General features: G+C 44.2%; 1 protein-coding gene across 2 annotated transcripts in view; it reads left to right on the top strand.

Annotated features, from left to right (window-relative positions):
• tmeff1b (transmembrane protein with EGF-like and two follistatin-like domains 1b) overlaps nucleotides 1-21,484 on the top strand; it is a 33,167-nt gene extending 11,683 nt beyond the window's left edge. For both annotated transcript variants that reach the window (XM_063206122.1, XM_063206121.1), the window contains 9 exons: nucleotides 9,187-9,296; nucleotides 9,708-9,837; nucleotides 10,040-10,066; nucleotides 12,600-12,696; nucleotides 15,270-15,418; nucleotides 15,947-15,982; nucleotides 17,037-17,169; nucleotides 17,734-17,892; nucleotides 19,595-21,484. In XM_063206122.1, coding sequence (XP_063062192.1) covers nucleotides 9,187-9,296; nucleotides 9,708-9,837; nucleotides 10,040-10,066; nucleotides 12,600-12,696; nucleotides 15,270-15,418; nucleotides 15,947-15,982; nucleotides 17,037-17,169; nucleotides 17,734-17,892; nucleotides 19,595-19,679 — 926 coding nt within the window. In that variant the 3' untranslated portion in view covers nucleotides 19,680-21,484. The remainder of the gene's footprint in view (nucleotides 1-9,186; nucleotides 9,297-9,707; nucleotides 9,838-10,039; nucleotides 10,067-12,599; nucleotides 12,697-15,269; nucleotides 15,419-15,946; nucleotides 15,983-17,036; nucleotides 17,170-17,733; nucleotides 17,893-19,594) is intronic.
• The last annotated feature ends 392 nt before the right edge of the window (nucleotides 21,485-21,876 follow it).

The raw sequence follows: 21,876 nt of genomic DNA, 5'->3' as shown, positions 1-21,876 counted from the left end.
AAAAGTAGACTACACCACTGTTTAAAATGTTCCTCTATCATATGACTAGATTCATAAAGCTAACCATGACGTACTGTATGCTCTGTGTATGTATGGTGTTCATCGCTTGCAATTATAATAGTAATAGTAAGGCTCTGCAGTGGACCTGGGTTCCATTCCAGTCCGAGGTCATTAACCGATCCTCCCCCATCTCTCTCTCCCACTCGCTTCCTGTCACCACCTCCTGTCCTATCTAATAAAGTCATAAAAGCCCCTAATTTTATTTTTTAATAGTAATACTACTACTACTACTAATAATAATCCTTTCTGGATTTCATACATAAATGATGGCCTGGCGATCCAGTAAGGCGGGTGAAGGGTTAAAACCACAGACCACTGCCTCAGGGCCCAGAGGGAAGGACTGCTAGCTCAGACGTACTGTATGTCCGATAACACCCAACCCTGTCCAAACAACACTACTGTCCAGTTCCATCTTTACTTGCCTGGGGTGAATGCTGAGTATTGGAAACCTGATACCTCATAATGTAAAAATGCTCACTACAGTAGTGTAGTATCGTGTAGAATATTTTGGTGAATTTTCAAAGTATCGAATACAATGAATGAAATAGTTTTAGGTTCAGACATTGATATCATTTAGAATTATTGCTGCCGGCGCAGATGTATGTCCAATAACACCCAACCATGTTCAAAAAACACAACTGTCCAGTTTCATCTTTACTCGCCTTGTGTGAGTACTGAGTATTGTAAACTTGATATGCATAATGCAAAAAGTGCAAAGTATATGAAATGAAATAGTATCATGTCAAATATTCAAAGCATCGAAAATAATTGCTGGAGTTGAGGAATCGGTACACAGCAATATTGAATCACCGCTGTACACAGTTAATCCAAATAACCTGGACTGCCTGTTCAGACTGTGAGCAGATAACACCCCATTCTACCGCAGCCCTGTCCAGCACCGGACTATGCAAACAACCTGCCGGGCTTGTTCCGTCTTTACTTGCCTTGTGCAAGTGCTGAGTGTTGCATCAAAAACAATCAAATAGCTGGGTTCAGAATTCGCTATAAAAATGAATCATGGCTGTATACCGCTAATCCAAACAACATGGACTAGACTGCCTGTTCGTACTTAGAGCCGATAACGGCAGCCTAGCCCAGCCCATCCTTGCCCTGTCCAAACGCCCTGGCTGGCCGGTTCTGTCTCGCCTCACCGGGCCTGACTGCAGCCTCCCCATTTACCAAATGTGGGAGTCGGCCGGGCGCCAAGCCGACCGAGCGGACCGCACCGAGTCACTGCTACCGCTCTGGACTTAAGTGGCCCGTACTGATTAACACCCCGACTTGTCGCTTTTCATTTCCCCCGTGGCCGCCACTCTCCCAACAACTGTTTAAGATTCAGGCCACCGACGATAGGAGAGAAGAGGGTAGGACTCCCCCTCCCATGATGGAGGGGATAGGGGGAGGATCTCACTGTGATGATGTATCTGAAGCATGGTTTGTATACTCTCTTCTGCCAGAGTGGTGGTGAGGTGGGATGGGTGGTGTTTTTCTTAGATGTGGAGGAGGGGGGGTGGGGGTTGCTTTCACGTTGGGACATCAAGGAGAAATATGATGCTCCATGCTCTCAGCTTTGGTATTTATGTGTGAATGTGCTTAGCAAAACTGGTCTCACTCAGACAATGACTAAGCAGAGAAACTCGATTATATAATCCCAAACCTTTTCAGGTTTTGGACCATATAATCCCAACCTTTCAGGTTTTGTCTCCCAGGCAAAGTGGACGCATGCATCTCACATACAAATGTGGCACTGCGCAGAACAATAAGAGTTACATCACACCTATGTCGTTAAGTCCTGGGTGTTCCAAAACAATCATCCTCTCCTCGGGTGTCACAATCCATATTTGTTTCCGCGTCCCGGGCGCTAACAAAGGGTGACAATATGTGCGGCTTCTTTTCCTTTTTTGTTTTGTTTTTAATAGCGTCTGCCATGCAGGAGAGGCTCGAACTCGCACATGAGTAGATGAGAAAATGGCTGGAAGGGAGACCATAAAACCACGGCCCACGGAAGCGAAACCACACGTCCACCACACATCTAATCCGCACACACACGCACGCACGCACGCACGCACGCACACACGCACACACACACACACACACACACACACACACACACACACACACACACACACACACACACACACACACACACACACACACACACACACACACACACACAGACACAGACACCCACCACAGCCATCAAACACTCTCCCCGCCCGCCTCTCCTCTCGCCTCCTGAAGTTTTTATAACCTTCCACTTCCCTCTGGATATCACAGTCATGTTTGTTGAAATCCTTTTTGTTGTCCCGGTCGCTCTCGGTGTGACAGAGGCACTTCTTTGTCGTGTTGCTGTGGGCGTGAGTGTACTTAGAAAAATAGCCTTTCATAATGCAGCAGCAGCAGCGTTCAATGTCTGTTGCCGTCGCTTCCAATAAAGATTTTTTTTTTACAAGCTTCTCAAGGGCTCTCCAAATTGAAAGGTGCTTTAAGTTAATTATTCCAATGAGTGATTAACAGCTGTGTCCTTGGCCGGTCGCACGCATGGCCGGCGTATTGACACCTGGAATACTTTGACCCGAAGTATTGAGCATTATAAAAGAGTCTGGTCTGGTCGAACTGCACAGCCCGCTGCGTGAGCCAGCTGCTTCATGCCTGCAGCTGAAAACACACATATCCATGGACCAAGCTCTGGCTCTCCCACTCGTGTTGTATTGCTTTTTAGCGGCTTCTAACACACTGGCCCTCTGGTCTCTATGTATTGACGTATTGATGAATATTGTATTGATGAGTTGAGCCTCGTGCTCTCCACAGACTCCAAGTGAATTATGCTGATGATGTTTTCTCTTGATCCAAACCATTGAATGTGTGTCGTTTGGCTTTTTTTGTCTTTTGCCTCGCTTCATCTCCTATTGAAGGTCTGGGACAATGATGATGCTGCCATAGCAATGTTGATATATAAATAAGCAATTTATAAACAACGATGAGAATAACAGTAACACACACTTCTTGGATAGCACATTTAGCTTGATGTAAGAGATGTAACCTGAAAGAGCATTTTGCCAACATAAACGCCAAAAACATACGTACAGTCATATAGCTTATAGGTCAGTAACTAGGCTAAAAATCAGAACAAGCCTAACCAGGCCAAGTGACTCCCACATCATACCCCCCTACCCCCTCCTCCATCTCCACCACCCACAATCCACCATCCTCCAGCCAATTATTCTACACTAGTAGCCGACTAATTGAAGGAATGCAGCCATTGTGAATGCTTCCTCCTCCTCCCACCTCCTCCAATGGAGGGGTTGGTGGGCCAGCGCAGAGGCTGAGGCTGGAGACGGGGGCGGGGGTGTGGTGAAGCGTGGGACAGAAGTGTAGCCTACTGGCGGGCAGTGGGCAGCAGACGTGTGCCAGCTGCTGGGCCCCGCACATGCTGCACACAGCTGCCGGCTCACTTCCTGTTAATCTTGACAGGAAATGCGGGGGGCTTTGGTGAGTGGGGGTCGGTGGGGGGCTGGATGGGTGTATGGAGGTGGGGGGGTGGGGAAGAGGAGGACTTGATATGCTCAAGAGGTCCCATGGAAACAAGTGTTGGATTGTTAGTGGACCCTTGGCCATCTTATGCAACAGTCTTGAGGATCCTAATGGTGGAGCCCTGCTGTGTGTGTGTGTGTGTGTGTGTGTGTGTGTGTGTGTGTGTGTGTGTGTGTGTGTGTGTGTGTGTGTGTGTGTGTGTGTGTGTGTGTGTGTGTTTATTTACTTGTACGTATGCATATGTAGTGATGCGAGCGTTTTTCTATCACTGTGTGTGTGTGTGTGTGTGTGTGTGTGTGTGTGTGTGTGTGTGTGTGTGTGTGTGTGTGTGTGTGTGTGTGTGTGTGTGTGTGTGTGTGTGTGTGTGTGTGTTCACGTGCATATGCGAGTGATGTGAGCGTTTTTGTATCACTGTGTGTGTATGTGTATGTGTGTGTGTCTGTGATATCAGTCCAAGCCATCACCGCATGCATTCCCATCACCATATGATTAATAGCTCTGCCAGCTGAAGAGTATTTCTGGGAGATGCTGCTTGCCGTCTCTGCTCGTTTCTGTCGGTTAGTACTTTAATCCGAACAATAAGTGGAATGGTTGGATCTGGGACTACATGCCAGCAAAAACAAGGGAAACAATCCGCTCTTGTACTCTCCTTCTGCGAAATTGTGCAGTATCTGGCAAGCTGTGCCGACGACGTCCTGCATCCCCTTTGTATAACTCATTGGTAGCAAATGATTCGGACAGATATGGAATTTAATACACATTAGGGGGAGGCTGACCAAAAAAAAACCCTCGAAGGCTCGATTGCGGCAACCATTCCTTCTCGTGTATTTAAAATATGATGTTTTCTCTTTCATGCAAGAACAAAACACATGGGTTTGTGGTCGGGTACGTGGCCTGTTGATGTTGGTCTTGGCCCCTGCGCGGCGCGGTTCCATGTAAAACGAGGGGAGTCAAAAGGGGGCCTTGCGTAACTGCGCTGGCCAGCTCTCTCAACGCTAATCTCCGAGGAGACGGAGAAGAGGAGAAGCAGCCGGCTGCCTCTCTGTCTGAGTCACGGCCCTCCAATCCCGCCAAGACGTATGCACTATGACAACAGCTGGCCTGGAGGCTACATTGGAGTTGCGGAGATGAGTGGTTGTTGTTGTTGTTGTGGTTGAGCTTTGCTTTCTCTCTTTTCTTCTCTTCTTTCTCTCTTCTTGTCTTCTCCCTCGTTTGTCCCTTCGCCTTCTTCTACTTCCAGCGCGCTCTCTCTCTCTCTATATATATAAAATTAGCGTCTTGTTGGAAATGGCTCCCTTGTTTACTTGGAGCCCGGTGTAGACCCGCCATTAGCGGCCCCTTTTTACCGCTGTGTAAATACCCAGGCCCCCCCCTTTGAATCCTGGATAGAGAGAGAGACCCCTAAGGCCTTTTCCTTGGGAGCCTTACAACAGAGGATCCTGTTTTCTTCCCCTCCGTCCCCCCATCCTTCTTCCACCCCTCCACCCCTCAGTGCACCTGTTAAGCATGTCTGTGTTGTTGAACCTGGCTCGCCTCACACTCTCTGCTGGCTGGGCTCATTGGGATTAAAGCCTGGGTGGGTTTTTCCAGCTAGCCTTTGTGTCATAGAGCCTCTTGAAAAGAAAGAGGGAGCAAGAGAGAGAGGGAGAGAGAGGGAGAGGAAGAGAGAGAGAGGAGGGAATGAGATTAAGCTGATTCACTCGCAGCTTGGGGGGGATTCAGGTTGAAGTATGTGGCAAGTGATATTCCACTGCTCCAAAAGGTCAGGTGTTTAAGACCCCCCCGGCTCAACTGAAGAGCACCTAAAGCTCTCGCTAATTTGTGCACTTCAGATATTATGTGAACTCTATGCGTGAAAGAGGAAGAGGAAGAAAGGATTCAGGGAAAATACCATATGAAACATCTGCAGCAGCTGCACATTTTGCAGTGCTGGTGATACTTGAATCAATGGTAGATAAGAAATTAGTATTTATGTGACAAGACGGGGGTGAGTTTGCAGCCAGGCTTTAGTCAGCCCTTCCATGGAGTTAACTAAGCCAGTTTATGTAAGAGTTAAGCCTGAATGTACAAAACAGATGAGTTATCAAGGTAAAGCTTGATAATACTAATTGTGGCTAACATTTTTATACTTTTACGAAAAACATATATGCAAAGGTAAAATTTTACAATATTAATAGTTGCCAACATTTTTATACTTTTTTTCATGATGATTTACTGAATGTAATTAAAGAGTCTTACGACACTAATAGGAAAATCATGGTTGTAATAAGGGGCTATTAATCATGTTAGGTGGAACATTATGAGTTCCCGTAATGTGCCCTCACTCACGTGTCAGGTTTTTGTGGTTTTATCAAAAAGGACATTCATCTCAGAGCTATTGTTGCGAAATTACGTTTTATTTCAGCGTTCTCCAAGCATAACCCAACCCAGGCATTCCCACTCTAGCTTCTAGCTCACACAAAAAAAACGGTGACACCTTTCTCTGGCTGGCTGCATAAAATGTGGCCTCATACATAAATCATGCGGACTAAAAATGTTTAAATTACAGACTTCAGTGCTTCTGAGCCGCTCCTCACATTCTTGCTGCCACATTTTCTTAGCTTCTGTACACTTGCACCTAACGATACCTCCACCTGCGGGGTTCTTCTGTCTTCTATTTGCTTAAACATTTGTCTTGATTCATTTTGCCAATTTGTGATGGCTCTCTTCTCAAACAAAAGACGAGTTCTCCCGCTTGCCCTTTCTCCAACGAAAAGAGGCAGTTGACTTTCTGTTGCTATTTTGGAGTGATTCGTGTCACACTCTGGCTGAGAGTGGAAGACAATAGCTGTGTGTCGTCGTTACGTGCGCGAAACACGTGTGAGTCACGGGCCGCAGGGAGTACAAGAGCGGGGCTCGTGTACTACTGTACGCTTCGTTCGGGACACTGTGCTGTTGAGTTTCTTGGCCTAATGAAGCGTAGCTTAATTGGAAGCCTCCATTTTGCCATGGAGGAAACCAACTGCAATACAATAACAGCAGAAAAAAACACCATTTGTATGTACAAGGAGCTGTTCCTTTATACTACACATAATAATTGACTGATTTTGTACTATACTGTTTGTCCACATCTAGGTATGTGTTTTTTTAAAATGCACCTATACCCATGTTCTGTATACAAACGGTTTCCCGTTTGTAAAGAATCCCTGTCTGCATGTTCAGCCAGGGTCCCTCTTCAACCTCTGATTGTTATTACCTCCGCCAGGAGGTTATGTGATCACCTGAGTCTCTGTGTTGTCTGTGTTCGTTCGTTCCATGCTATTTTTTTTTCCCTGTTTGTTCGTTCGTTCGTTCCCTGCTATACCACTGCCTGCCACAAGGTGCGCGCGAGCTCCCAAGCACAGAGCACTGGCGTTCCTGCGCTTCTCTCAGCAACAGGGAGGAACCTTTGCCTCCGCCTCCAGCTCCAACGCCAAGTGCATTTCATAATGTTGCTCAGCCGCAGGCAGCATCATGTCAAATGAATTACCTGCCAAAAATATGGAATTTGTGATTGTGTTGGCCTTTATTTTTATCATTGCTGTTGCGAGATGGACAGTGACCACTCCCGCAGATAGTTTAGGTTGGCAATTCTGTCGAATTAATTACGTTGTCAAAAATATGGTTCACAATGCTGTTGTGGACTGTGACTTGGGTTCACTATGCTGTCGAATTTATTAGGCTCCCTTGCCAAAATAAGAATGTACGTTCACAATTCTGGTAAAATTCATTCCATCCCCTTAGCTACATTTAAAGTGAACCCCAAGTTGTTTGCGAGTTTCCTGGTGAACCAGAAGCTATGTGTTGACGCCCAGGGGGCTGGGCTACACAAACTACAGGCTACTGGTTCACCAGGAAAGTTTGCGAGATGGACAGGGATCACAATGCCCGACAGGATGCATAATGGCCGAGCACCGGCGAATATTCCACACGGATTTGCCTGCGCCATTGTAAGCAGTAGAACTAGCCTTGCCTACGGAATTGGCTGCGAATGTCTCATTTGACGCCAGCTCCAACATCAACCTAAAAAGTTGCTCATCAGCTGGCAACCTGTAGGCTACACCCTCGTTGAAGTTAACAAGCAATCCTGTTAATTACCGCTGCCTAAAATGTGTGTGAAGTGGTCGTGGAAGTGCACTGTTGCGAGATGGACAGTGACCACCGCAGATCATTTTGGTTGACAATTAGGTAGCCTACCATCGCCAAAAATATGGAATTTGTGGCTGTGTAAGTTCACAATGCTGATCAAATGCATTACACCCCCTCCACTGAATTTAAAGTTAACCACAGTTGCGAGATGGACCTCAAAGCGCAACAGCAATGTAGGCCTACGTGAACTGATCAACAACGGTGAATAGTGATTTCCCATGAGGAATACGGAGAGGAAAATGCACTTCAGCCGACAGCGCCAAGACCAACCAGTGACCCATGACAATAATGCATACCATCATAGGCAAAAAAAAAATATAGGCCTAACCCTTCTTTGGTTGTTTAGTGCTGTTGGTCAAAATCATTACATTCCCTTCACTAATTAGGCTGCAGTTCTAGCGCGTGATTACAAGCGTTCAAGTAGGTTGATTTCTACCTTTTGCGCATAAGGCTAGATTAGGTTAATAGGGCCTACGATTGCTATAACCTAATAGCCTAAAACATTCGCCATGAGTCTGAGAGGGATGTTTAAATTGACGACGATATTTGCTTTTAATTTGTCATGAGGCTTAAAGCTATCACTCTATAGCCTATTTAGAGAAGTTCACAAGCACCTTAATTACAAACAACCTTCATTACAAAAAGCACAGGCTATTGCATTTTGGTCGACGTTCATCAACATCAAAAAACACGTGTATTTTGTATGACGTTCAGGGTCTGTTTCTAGGTTGTTTTGATGTCGTTGGGGGAGGGGGATATAGAAGGGGATGCGCAGTGGAAACGTTTGGGATTCGGTTACACGAACGGTTAGACTTTCTAATCCTCCTTTCTCTTTATATTATATTGAATGGCAAACTTCCTCAACTTTCTCAAAACAAAAGTTAAACAAATCACACACTCATATATGTGCACAGTAGTATCAACATCCTTGGCGGAGGTCTGCACACTCTGGGTGCTTTTCTAGTTGGAAAATGCTGTCACTCAAAAAATGTGCTCATGCGGTTGGCTGCCTAGCATCTTGCCCCTCCTCACATCACAAATGTTTGTTTACAGAAAACCTATCTATGATACAGATACTTTGTTTATCTTGGTGTTCATGCACATACGTATGTGTTTGGATGGGATGTCCATGTTTGAGTATACTGTATGTAAGCTACTATATGCCGATGTGCCTCTGTGTGTGTGTGTGTGTGTGTGTGTGTGTGTGTGTGTGTGTGTGTATGTGTGTGTAGCTATGTTTGTTTCTTTGTATGTGTGTGTGTGTGTGTGTGTGTGTGTGTGTGTGTGTGTGTGTGTGTGTGCGTAGTACAGCTATCTATGTTTGTGTGTGTGTGTGTGTGTGTGACTATTTTGATGTGTGTGTGTTTGTCATGTCTATACCCCTGGCGTCTCACATGGCTGCGTCTGTGTGTTCTCTCCCCGCAGACCTGTCGGAGAAGAAGAGCGACTTGCGGGTGTGCGACGCAGCCACGTGCCGCTTCGGGGGAACCTGTCGCGATGACGGCTCGGACCTGAAGTGTGTTTGTCAGTTTCAGGTAAGGGATCATATATCAAAAATCTCAACGTTTTGTCTTTGTCTCATCCAATGCGTTGCGCTAGCCATCCGGCTAGCCAGATATGAGCCAACCACTGACATATCAGCAACACCAGATGATATAGGTGCCACCACCAAGAGACAGGCTTCCACACTCCCTGCCTCCCTCTTCCTCCTCCTCCTCCTTCCTCTAACGTGCCTGAATTAATTTCGGTCTCGCATGCGACAGAACTGCTTTTCTGTCCCCCCACCCCACTCTCACAGTGTCTCCAGGCAGTATGCTCACTTATGCATATTCCTTTTTTTTGCTCTGTTCTTTTTTGTTCTGTTCCCCTCTCTCTCTCTCTCTCTCTCTCTCTCTCTCTCTCTCTCTCTCTCTCTCTCTCTCTGCCATTCCTGTGACTGCACCCAGTGCCATAGTAACTACATTCCCGTCTGCGGCTCGAACGGAGACACCTACCAGAACGAGTGTTTCCTGAGGCAAGCGGCGTGCAAGCACCAGAAGTCTATATCCGTGGCCTCTGAGGGGCCCTGCTATCCCGGTGAGTCTGGAGGATAACTAAGCCGTGTGCCATCACTCCGGTAACAACACAACCGTACAATAATGCCTAGTCCTGACAAAACACCAACAGCCTAAGGGCCACTCGTGATTGGCAAGAACCTGTCTAACCTTCTGTCAATCTCTCCCTCTCTCTCCCTCTCTCTCTCTCTCTCTCTCTCTCTCTGACACTTGTGCACTTGCAGATAGCAGTTCAGGATCGGGAGACGGAGGTAAGGATGACACTGCTTGTCTTTATTTTGCTGTCCTTCTTTTTCCCGCCATCAGCCGTGAGAAGTAATGATGTACAGTAGAGAGGGCGTCTGCCAGTCAGCCATCTGCAACAGCCAGCCCACAGCACCCGCCCGCCCTACACACACATCCACTTACTGTACACACATATGGACACACACTCACGCACGCACGCACACACGTAGGCACGCACGCACACGCACGCTCAGACACATGAACGCGCACACACACATGCACGCACGCACACGCACACATAGGCATGCACGCACATGCACGCACACGCACGCTCAGACACATGAACGCGCACACACACATGGGCGCGCGCATGCATGAATTGTTCAGTAGATTCAAACAGGGCTGGTGTAGGTAGAAGAGATCAGAGCGTCCAAATATGAAGGAAAAAAAAACATAATGTTTCTTCAAAGGCACTTTTCCACACTCTTAATGGGCCATATAAATAGTGCATTAAGACATCACACTGCTCTGTCTCACGGCCACGGGCTCCCTTTGGGTGAGAAACACTAGTCTGCACAATATATAGAGCCTGCATATATTCGCAGCGCTATCCACATGGTAATTCATTTTTACGGCTGCCTCTCTCCGCGGTGAATTAGAGGGAAAATAGTTCCCGCGGCTGATGTGTTTTTGCTACAGCTCCACGCTGCGCTGCCGAAATGTTCTCAGCGTGGATTGTGTCAGGCCAGTTCTAGAGCTGGAGCTCTGGAGCACTACTTAAAAGGCGAAGAAAAAAAAAAGAGCAAGAGAGGACGAGGATTGGGGTTTGGGTTTGGGTTGGGGGTAGGGTGGGGATAGATTGTCAGAATATCCTTATCCAAACGCTTATTTTTAGATCCAGCTGCACTGTACTGCCAGAGTAGCCATTGGAGCATTGACCCCGAGAAAAAAAAACAGTGTTTAATTTGAAACTCCACCTCTTGAGGTTTTTTTTTTCTTTCTTTTTTTTTCCGAGCGCAGATGAAGAGTGGCTTTTGAGGCTTGCCCTCCAGAGCTGTCATTTTGCTAAATTACAGGGCCGCGCATGCAAAGCTTGGGCCCCAAATGCCACTGCTGTGTTCTTTGTCCTTAGAAGGCACAGGGATTCAGCACACTACTACTACACTACTACACACATGCGACACACATGCAGAAATAACCTCACACTCATAGGCATTAAGTCACACACACACACACACATACAGTACATTTACACACATACACACATACACATACACACGGACACTCTCACACACACTGACACACAAGCAACCACACATACATGTGTGCGCACACATTACAAACACCCACTCTCCATCTCTGTTCCCTTTCTTTGAAAAATGGCTTTTGTATGCACTGGCTTTGCACTTTTGTATTAGACTTAACAGAATGCCGCTAACACATTGACACAGAGCATGGTAAATACACTCTGTGGCCTTGTAATAAAAAAGGCTGCGGGAAAACGAAAGAACGCGTAGAAGAGGAGAAAAAAAAACATACACAATATATAGGAGCCCTCGGGCAATGGATGTAACTATGAAGTCTTTGGAGGTGGAGGAGGGCGAGTACTGTTCAAGAGCGCCTGTTATTGGATGTCATTGTGTTTGGAAATTGCTTGCGTGTATGTTCCATTTCTCAGGCGTTATCCTCTGAGCGTTGTTTCGGTAAGCAATTATTACGCTCATAGTCGAGAGCCATTGGGGGAGCTCTTGCGGACTCATAATGATTATTGCGATGCACGCTTAAAAGAGAGATGGAGGGGAGAACTGAATTAAAATGGTAATTTTTTTCCGCAGTTAGATCCTCAAACCTGTTTTTTTGCTGTAGTTATAAATTTAACACAGATGATGCACATGCTTGCGCAGTGCCGCAATATAAGTGTTCCAGCTTGCAGAGCGACCAACCAGCTCGGGTCCCGTCATAAAATTGCCTTTAACTATTAAAAATTCATGACGGACTTTGTCAAAAGACTGCTTCTTAAAAGTCTGATGTGTAAAATGTCCATTCTGTCCTTCAAACTCACCAAGGACGAGAAGTGGGAACTGTACCAACATTTATTGTACATGTAAATTTAACTTAACCATTGTGAAAAATAATGGGCTATTGGAACCATACATGGCCCTGATTCGGTCCAAAATAATTCAACGTGGCAGTAATTCAAAGAGCAACGGTAACAACAGTAATGTGAAAGTAATTCAAAGAGCAACATTATCAACAGAAACAGCAGTAGTAATTTTGTCTATTGTAATGTCTATTGTAGTGTAGATTATTGTAATGTTAAACAAGTCAAAGAACAACATGATGATCAGGAGCAATGTATTGAGTAGGCTAATGCATGACATGTCAGTAATGGAGAGGTGGTTGTCCTGTTCCATGTTCCTCAGAGAGCAATGGTCCTGCTCCAGACAACCCTGCTAGTTGGAAGAATAGCGGGAAGGCATAGAAAATGGGGTTAAAGAAAGAGGGCGAGGAATGGCTTAGGTTTTAACGTAATGGCGTCCTTCTTGAATTTTCTGACAGAATACGAGGGATCCGGAAGTGACTCGGGCAAGAAGGCCAACAAGTGTGGCAACTGCAAGTACGGAGCCGAATGTGACGAAGATGCCGAGGATGTGTGGTGAGTTTGGAGCTCTGTACTTGACCTTCATCATGGCCATGGGAACACACACACTCACACAGACACACACACACACACACACACACACACACACACACACACACACACACACACACACACACACACACACACACACACACACACAGAGACACAGACACACACACACAATTTATGAGACCAGTTTGGTGTGGTCTGTTTTTTTGGTACCTCTACGGTATGTCAACAATGCATGAACTCCACAATACTACCCCCACAGAACAAAGCATACGCAGAAAGAAACAGACACAGACGCTGTTGATAGTCCTTTCGACACTGGCAGAAACAGACACAGACACACAGAATATGGATTCTACTTACACTAGTAGAGTAGTGTCTACCAGAGCAGCATGATCTCCTTATTGTTAAGCTTCAGGCAGAAACACACACACACACACACACACGCACATGCACACACACACACACACACACACACACACACACACACACACACACACACACACACACACACACACACACACACACACACACACACACACACACACACACACACACACTACGGATTGTACTTACACCAGTCCACTAGTGTCTACCAGAACAGCATGGACTCTCCTTATTGTTCAGCTGCAGTTGTCTCCGTAGTGCATTCATGCAGTACACTGTTTATCCTGGGCTGTTTGTGCAAACAAATACTTCATTGGCGTGCTGTGACAGCCGCACAACAGGGTGGATACTCCTTTCCCATTGTTTTGAAAAATGAGGGGATGATGCTTCAGCCTTTTGACACAGCTACTTGGTAACTTTAAAGGGATGGCGGACGAAAAACATGAGTTTTTTGTGCTTCAACAAGCTAGAAGTCAGTAAGATAAAAAAAGCAATTGTGATCAAGTTACAATGCATTCTCGATGTACAGGTGTGTGACATGGAACAAAGAGCTACATACATTTTAAAGCAAAATGTCTGCAGAAGGAAGTGGAAGAGTGGAAGATCAGGGTTTTTAAAGTCATTTTCCACCTTTGCTGGTGATTTACTGTTGTTTGTCTTCACAAGGGAGCACAGCGCCATTTGCTTGATTTAGTGAGTACTGTAGAAATTCATAAAACATACATCACCCTCCGGAGAAGTACATCCAAAATCCCACAACTCTAATGGCTTCAGCACTGCCAGACATAGAAATACTGATTAACGCACACACACATTTACGGAGCAATTTGTAGTATGGTAGGCATTTCCTACTTTATGGTTTTTCCCATCTCTGCCTTCTTCCCAACGTGACTATGCTCCACTATTTGCTGTCGTGTTTTCCCATGCACCCCCTGCAGTATGCTCACGCATCTCACTTGTTGCACATGCATCTACCAGTTGGGAATCACTGGCGTACACACAGTCTCATGCACGCGTGTAGACCTGCCTGCTAGTGACTTGTCTGCAACATGTGGTAGGAGACAAAGTCAGGGCCTCCGCACATCGGCTCCAACAGCACTGCGGAGCACTTTCGCTTCCGACACAATTCTGACCCCCAAACCCAATTTCACACGAACATAGCATGGACAGTCAATGGCCGGCTCCGACAAATTAGAACTCGTCTCTAATCGCTAGACGACATCCGCAAATTTCCTCGGACATCGGCGCCGGTGTGCGGGGTCGTATTGACAACAATGGAATCAAACATTGGCGGAGCAGTGCTCCACACTTTGTCGGAGCCAATGTGCGGAGGCCGTCAGGGTGCGTTGAGTCCTGCTGCTTTGCCAAATGGAGAGACATGAGAGACGTCATGAGTGGCTTGCTGACAGCACAGACAGGCCAGTCTATTGTTCCTGAGTGTTGACAGCAACACTTTGCTTCATAGCTGATTGTTTTTGTGTGTTACATTGAAGTTCTGCTGACAAGTTTTTGGCACATTGGGATGAACTAATCCACAGGACCTAAACAGCCTGCCTAGTTCTCTATTTTTTTCCACACAATCAACACTGGTGTTGTTTATAGTTGTAGACCATTAGTAGTAATAGTATTGATGAATAATAGTACTGTAGTAATAGCAGCAGAATAGCAGTCATAACATTGATGAATAGCCGTAATGGTACTGATAAAAATAAGCTAAAAGAACAGATAAACAATGAACAATAGCCGTAGTCAGGCAAGTAAAAAAATAGCATGTGCATTTCCATGAATTGAAGTCATATCACCCATTATGTTTTTTTGTGGGAAACACACTCAAACGATGAAAACATGGTATTGATGGATAGCTTCTAAACGTATGGACAGGAACAATAAACAATAGGCTAAACAAGGTCGAGTTAGACAAGTTAAAAAAACATACCTCGTATTAATGGATAAGTGTAAAAGGATGGATAGATGCTAAAAGTAGAACGTGCTGGAAAAACAATCGCTTAAGCAACATGTTAGGTCTAGTTAGGGCAAGCTCAAAGACAATGCTCATTTCCATCAATTCAAAAAAATATCTCGCCTTCTGTTTTTCTTTTTGTGAAAAAACACACGCACACACACGCACATGTCTGTGACTGTGTCTAAATACGTATACTAAAAGACTGCTTTGTCTTCATTGTGTTCTGCAGGTGTATGTGCAACATCGACTGCAGTGGGCACAATGAGAATCCGGTGTGTGGGACGGATGGGAACTCGTACACAAACCCCTGCCACGTGCGGGAGGCCTCCTGCATGAAACAGGAGCAGATTGACGTGGAACACCTCGGGAGGTGTCTAGGTAATACACAATACACGCACCCACACACGCGCACACACGCACGCACACAATTACACCTACACCTGTGACTGCGATCTCCTGAGATGTCCAGGTGAAAACACTCCACCCACGCACATGCTGTATGCACACAAACCACATGCACACAAGCACTTTGTATTGTAAACACAAAATCTCCTCTAACAGACCCACTATACACCAGATCAACCAGGTCCATGATGATAGCCCCCAATATGGGAGGAGAGATGCATGGTTTTGCAGGCGCTCAACGGATTGGATTTTCTGCTAGATTAAACGCTGATGCTAATGCTTTAAGAGGCCTTTTTAGTCACGATTTAACACTCGCATCGCATGACAACATACTGTAGCGGAGTCAGTCTGCCCGGCTACTAGCGTGTTCGGTTTGCACTGTGTAGGTCAAGCTGTTCTTTTATTGCTCCGTGCAAATACCCCGATAAGAGATAATGCTGTCTAATAACGCTAGCTCACTGTGATTAGCAGCTAATGCAATGTGTGTGTTCCCATACACAGATAAAGGAAAGAAGGATGTTCCGCCAGATGTCTTTGGTGAGTGATAATTCTTTATCTTTTTTTCCTCCCTATAATTTCTTAATTTCTTCATTTTTTGGGGGGTTGCTTTTGTCTTTTGCAGTCGTGAAGCCACTAAGCGGCTCTCCACAATATTGTATAATAAAGACGAGGCTTGTCAAGGGTAATTAGCTTCCTGCTTGCAAGAAACGGCAGCTAATAATGAAAGCCACATGAGGAACAAAGACTCTTCAAAATGGTGAACGGTGGGGGGTGTGGTGTGCCTGTGTGATAAAATGGCAGAGCGGAGGGGCCGAACGTCCTCTACATTAATCTGAGATACATTATTTAGACCGATAGAGAAAGAGATCCTATACCTCTCAGTGCCATGGCATTTGCTTTATGGCACGCCTGTCCATCTCTGCCTGAGCTCCCCTCCCCCACCTTCATATCGTTGAGCTATTAGACAGCACATGGGGTGTTCTCATTTCATTTCATTTCATATGGAGCAGTGGGTGTGGGTGGGTGTGCTGCTGCTTAATCCCTCTGAAGAACTCAAACTGTGGGTGACTCCTCTGTTCTGAATTGACTAATTCTACAAATAAAATTGTGAAATCCAAACAACTGATGATTTCCATGTGCACTGTGTAAGATGCTGGCCAGATTAGGTATTGCAACTATGCTGCCTACTGCCAAATTTGTGAAATTCATGAATATTTACTAAATAATAAATGTATATGTACTAGTTTTTCCAAAGTACAGTAAGTCTTCCCTGTCATGAAGAGTAATTATAATTTGATGGTGGTTAGTATTCATGAAAAATGTAACATATGCGAATGGGCAACATGAATTCTGGAAATAAATTACTAAAAATATATATATATATATTACACAGTTCACCTTTAATCATCCAAGTGTAATATAGTGCATTCTGGTATAACTGTTGGACCAAAGGTACATTACATTTTGCCTGTATTCTCTCTGGTTGTGCTATTACCACCTTGGGAAAAAAACACGGTTGGACTCCTACTACTGTTGCTTGGCACAATGTGCTCTTTCACACCAGTAACCGGTGCAAATATCTCATTCACAGCGGTTGTTAAGGAGAAGACGGATTTGGGCAGCGGAAGGACCAATGGCTGGATGCCAGTGCCGTGTACAGAAAAGTACGCCGAATTCTGTGTGCACGGGCAGTGCGAGATGAACTTTAACGCCGTCTCATGCAGGTAAGGGTTCCGGATACACAATGTAGTATGGAAGCTGGGATGTGTCAGTTGTAACACAAAAAATAATTCCTATCCGCATTTAGATTTACTAATTATTTTCTCCCATTACCACTATTGAAAGCATTTTCAGTTCAAAAGAAAAGCACAGATGTTAGGTATTACCAGTGAACTAAAAATGATGGCTGACAATTCCAGAATTTGATACATCATAACACCTTTTCAGCCATCAAGAGTTTAATCAATGCTTAATTTTCCCATGTAACTTCTCAGTCAGGGGTCTCAAAGTCAACTTCACAGGGGGTCAGAATCAAAATCTGTGATGAAGTTGTGGGCCAATTTCAATTTACAGAAAGTGCACAGAAATTGTGCATGCATGTGCTTAATGCTTACAACTGTATGCAAATAACACAAACTCATTGATACCACATCCGCACTGTACTTGTGTACTAATTTGAAATTATCTCGAGGGCCAAACAAAATGACACCGTGGGGCGGACTTGGTATCCATCCAGGCCCGAGTTTTACATCCCCAATTTAAGTCCTAGTGTTTGGGCTTCCCTACAGGTGTGAGTCAGGCTACACCGGAGTGCAGTGTGACGTGCAGGACTTCAACATCCTGTACGTGGTACCCAGTGGGCAGAAGCTCCACTACGTCCTCATTGCGGCCATCATCGGGGCCGTGCAGATCGCCATCATCGTGGGAGTCGTCATGTGCATCACCAGGTGAGTGGCTCTAAGGCAGTGTTTCTCAACCTTTTTTTAGTTGAGGCACCCTAAGTAACAAGCTGTAACAGGGCATCGCATCGGATACCACTAAACAGTGGTGTAGTCTACGTAGAACGTGGGTATACGGAGTATACCCACTTCTAAATTTCAGGGATTTCAGTATACCCACTTAAAATTGATTGATCCATTGTTTTGAATAGCACAAATATATACAGTATACCCACTTCAAAAAATGCTCAAATATACAGTATACCCACCATAAAAAAGTAGACTACACCACTGCCACTAAAGCTTAGAAAATTAACACATTTGGAGACGTCACACAACCTACGTTCGAAGTTGCAGCTTACTGGGGCAACCTAAATTGACTTTATTGTGCATACATGGCAGATGAAAGATATATACATATGTGTGTTAAATTACATAATTTATTTATCAGCCACGTTGCCGGGGCACCCCAGGGTGCCCCGGCACCCTGGTTGAGAAACACTGCTCTAAGGACAAAGGAATGAAGGAGCAGTTGTGGCCTAATGGTTAGGAAGGTGGTCTTCCTGTAAAGGTGCACTGTGTAGGATGGTGGCCAAAGTAGGTATCGCAGCTATGCTGCTCATTGACAACTGTGCTGCCTATTTACGAAATAATAAACTAACATTTACTAGCATGACGAAAGTACAGAAGTTTTGCAGCTAAAAATGTCTATGTCTGGAAATTCAAAATGGTGGACATGAAGAACATCCACTTTTTCATGTATGAAAAATGCCATTTCCCCAGTCATAATGACTACTTAGAATTTGATGGTGGTGGTAAGTATTTGGAAAAAGCATCATTTGTGAATGGGCCGCATGAATTCTGGAAAGAAACTGCTAAAAATATTACACAGTGCACCGTTAAGATCAGAGGGTTACAGGTTCACAATGGTGCACTGTTTGTTTTCATCTGCCCTCCAATTATTGCCATACTCTGCCCATGGTCCATAACACAAGCATAAAATAATCAGTGTCTTCAGCCTTCTATAAATGCCAACATTGTGGTAACACCGTGGTAATACTTAATTAAGGTTAATTATGTTTAGCCAATCTTATAAAGCAGTTAGCCACACACCGAGTGAAGCGAATCGAATTGAAGTTCAGGCTCAGGAATTTTTTTGTGCCATCATCCTTGTGTGGGGTTTTAGCATTCAAGTTTGAAGTTTTGAGGCCATAAATCCGTAGTGGTCTTAGCGGGGAAAACTGCTGTCAAAAGGGCCGTTACCTGTCAGCAGTATCTGTCTTCACTTGTAAGGCTCAGGATTTGTTTCCGCTTTTGTAGAGCAGGGGGTGGCCCTTTGTTCCCATCTAGCATCTTTTAGGCTTTAGAAAAATGTGCGTCAAATCACCTGAGCTGCATACTGCATCGCGCCGTACCTACCTACAAGGAAACCTTTCATCGGGGGTGTGAGATTGTCTAGGTGACCCTGGGAAATTGAGGTCTTTGAGGCTCAATATGATGATCAAAGGAAACAATAGGAATCATTTTGGAAACAGCCCAGATAATAGGTATGGGCTAAAACGAGGCTCTACCGTGCTCAAAAGGATGAATCGGTAAACCTCCCTAATTAAAAAAGGGCTCCTATTCCTTTCTAGCCACTGAAATGCAATGAATAGCAGGTCTTTGAAAGGGCCACTGAAGTAATTCCTTTTTTTCTCGTTGTCTTTAACAGGAAGTGCCCCAAAAACAACAGGGGACGTCGGCAAAAGCAAAACCTTGGACACTTTTCTTCAGATACTTCCTCCAGGATGATGTAGCTGTAATTTTTTATTTTAATTTTTTATACTTTTTTCGTACCAAGTGGATTACATTTTTAACGTATCTATTTTATTTTTTCTGCTTTTTAACCTTGGGAGGATGACAGATTTTTTTGTTTTTTAAATATTATTTTGAAAGAGGCCTTATTTTTTTTCTTTACTGGACATTAAGGTACTTCCTGATGTTTGTGTTGTCCACTTACATCAGGAGCAAGCTATTGTGGGTTTAAATGTTATTTTTTTGGTACTTTTTTGAACTCTTTTGTTTGTTTCTTTTTGTTTTTTAAGTAGCTCTCGGCACACATACCTTTACCACCACCTAAATGGATTTCTCGCTGTCTCTTGGAATGTGCTACTCATTGGGACCACTCAGAAAATGGATTTCTTGTCTTGAACTTTCGTTTTTTTTTCCAAGTCTTACTCTTTTTGCTTTTTAAATATTTTTGTTCTTCTTGTTTCCTTCGCAAATCGAATGCAGCTGAACACCAAATGCAGTTGGACATGAATGAAATGTGAGCCGATGATGTTTTAAAAAAGAAAAAAAAAGTTTACAAAAAGTTCTCTCTTTTGAAAAAGGAATTCCAGCAATGGAACACAATGTGTTTTTTGACATAGCTAATCATTTTTCGATGTTGGATCGTTTGTAGTTTTTTTATGTTCTAATGTTATTGGTGTAACTGTTGTTGATGTTGAAATGATCATTATTATTGACTTTAATTTAATTCTAGACACTGCATATCGCATGACCTGTGGAACTGTGTTCAGTGCTGTAGACTTGATAGAATTAAATTCTCCGTCCTATGAGTAGTTTTTGCTGCTTCCATCTGAATATTAGTCACATAAGATGTCAGTTGCATTTCTGTATCTAAACATGCTGCATTGAATGTGAAACCCACTGTATGCTAAGGAGACTGACTTTGTGAATGTTGGGATCTGGCAAGAAGGACCGTATCCACGGAGATTTAACTAGTGGTGGGTTGTGTGTGAATGTTTAAAAACAAGATTATAACACGTTTAAAATGATACGCTTCTTTTTTACATGCTCCTTTTTAATAGTAAATGTGAAACTTAAACCTAATGTTACTTACCAAGATAACACTGACTAGACATTGTCACACTCCGAATTTTTGGTGGCAATTCAATTTGGTGTACTCATACAACGACCATCTATGACAAGACTTGAACTAATCTTTCAAATTTGACAAGGTGATCAAATGTTCCAACTTCAATATTTGGGTAATAAATATAGTTTTCAGTCTCAGTGCCTGATTTCAGGCTTGACAGAGAATAAAAACATTGAGAACATTTAGTCATTAGGTTTCAGTTTCAGGATATCCTTCTACTATCAGGCCTGAATAATGTCAGCATAGTCTCTCTGAAGCAGTGACTATGTACTGTAATCAATAAATAATAATGCCCTTGTCCACCGTGGACCATGCCACGTGCCCCCCTTGTCAGAGTTGACGGGGCAGGGGTCCACTAGGGGTAGACAAAACCACATTTCCAATTCCCTGTAAAGCGTGACCTCTTGTGTCAGCGCCGCTCTGCTCTGTGTTTCTACATTTTGTCCTCACAAGGAATTGGTTGACATTGACAAGATGATTTGTTTTTTTTTATGAATGAACACATAAAAGTCATACCATGAACAACCCTTGCACAACTTTGATCCAGTTGATTGACTGAATGTACCGTACGTATGTTCCCCCTGCAAATCCTCTACCATCAAGACGAAACAGAATTAAAATGGTCTCCGATGTATCAAATCTATTGTGTTAAACTGTTATTGTAGACATGGCGGATTAATAGCTTGATGAATGCCAAATATAGAGTCAGATACTGAAGTGAGAGGAATAAGAAATAGAATCTATAGATACTATATAAATACTATAAATGATAAGATATAGATATTATAGGCCCTGCAGTGGTGGTAGGGCACTGAGTTACTACGCCGGCAACCTGGGTTCGATTCCGGCCCGGGTCATTTGCCGATCCTTCCCCATCTCTCTCTCCCACTTGCTTCCTGTCACCATCTCCAACTGTCCTATCAAATAAAAAGCCCTAAAAAAGATATAGAGACTATACAACTATAGAAATTGTTGAATAAGAAACATATGATAAATGAGAAAATCTACAATATCTGAAGTGCAGATGAAAAATATGTTGGCAAATGGTTTCTTTTTCCGCCAGTCCTTATTTT

Source organism: Engraulis encrasicolus, chromosome 9 (genome assembly GCF_034702125.1).
Source record: "Engraulis encrasicolus isolate BLACKSEA-1 chromosome 9, IST_EnEncr_1.0, whole genome shotgun sequence".
Classification (NCBI taxonomy): Eukaryota; Metazoa; Chordata; class Actinopteri; order Clupeiformes; family Engraulidae; genus Engraulis; species Engraulis encrasicolus.
This window is presented reverse-complemented; position numbering and strand designations above follow the sequence as displayed.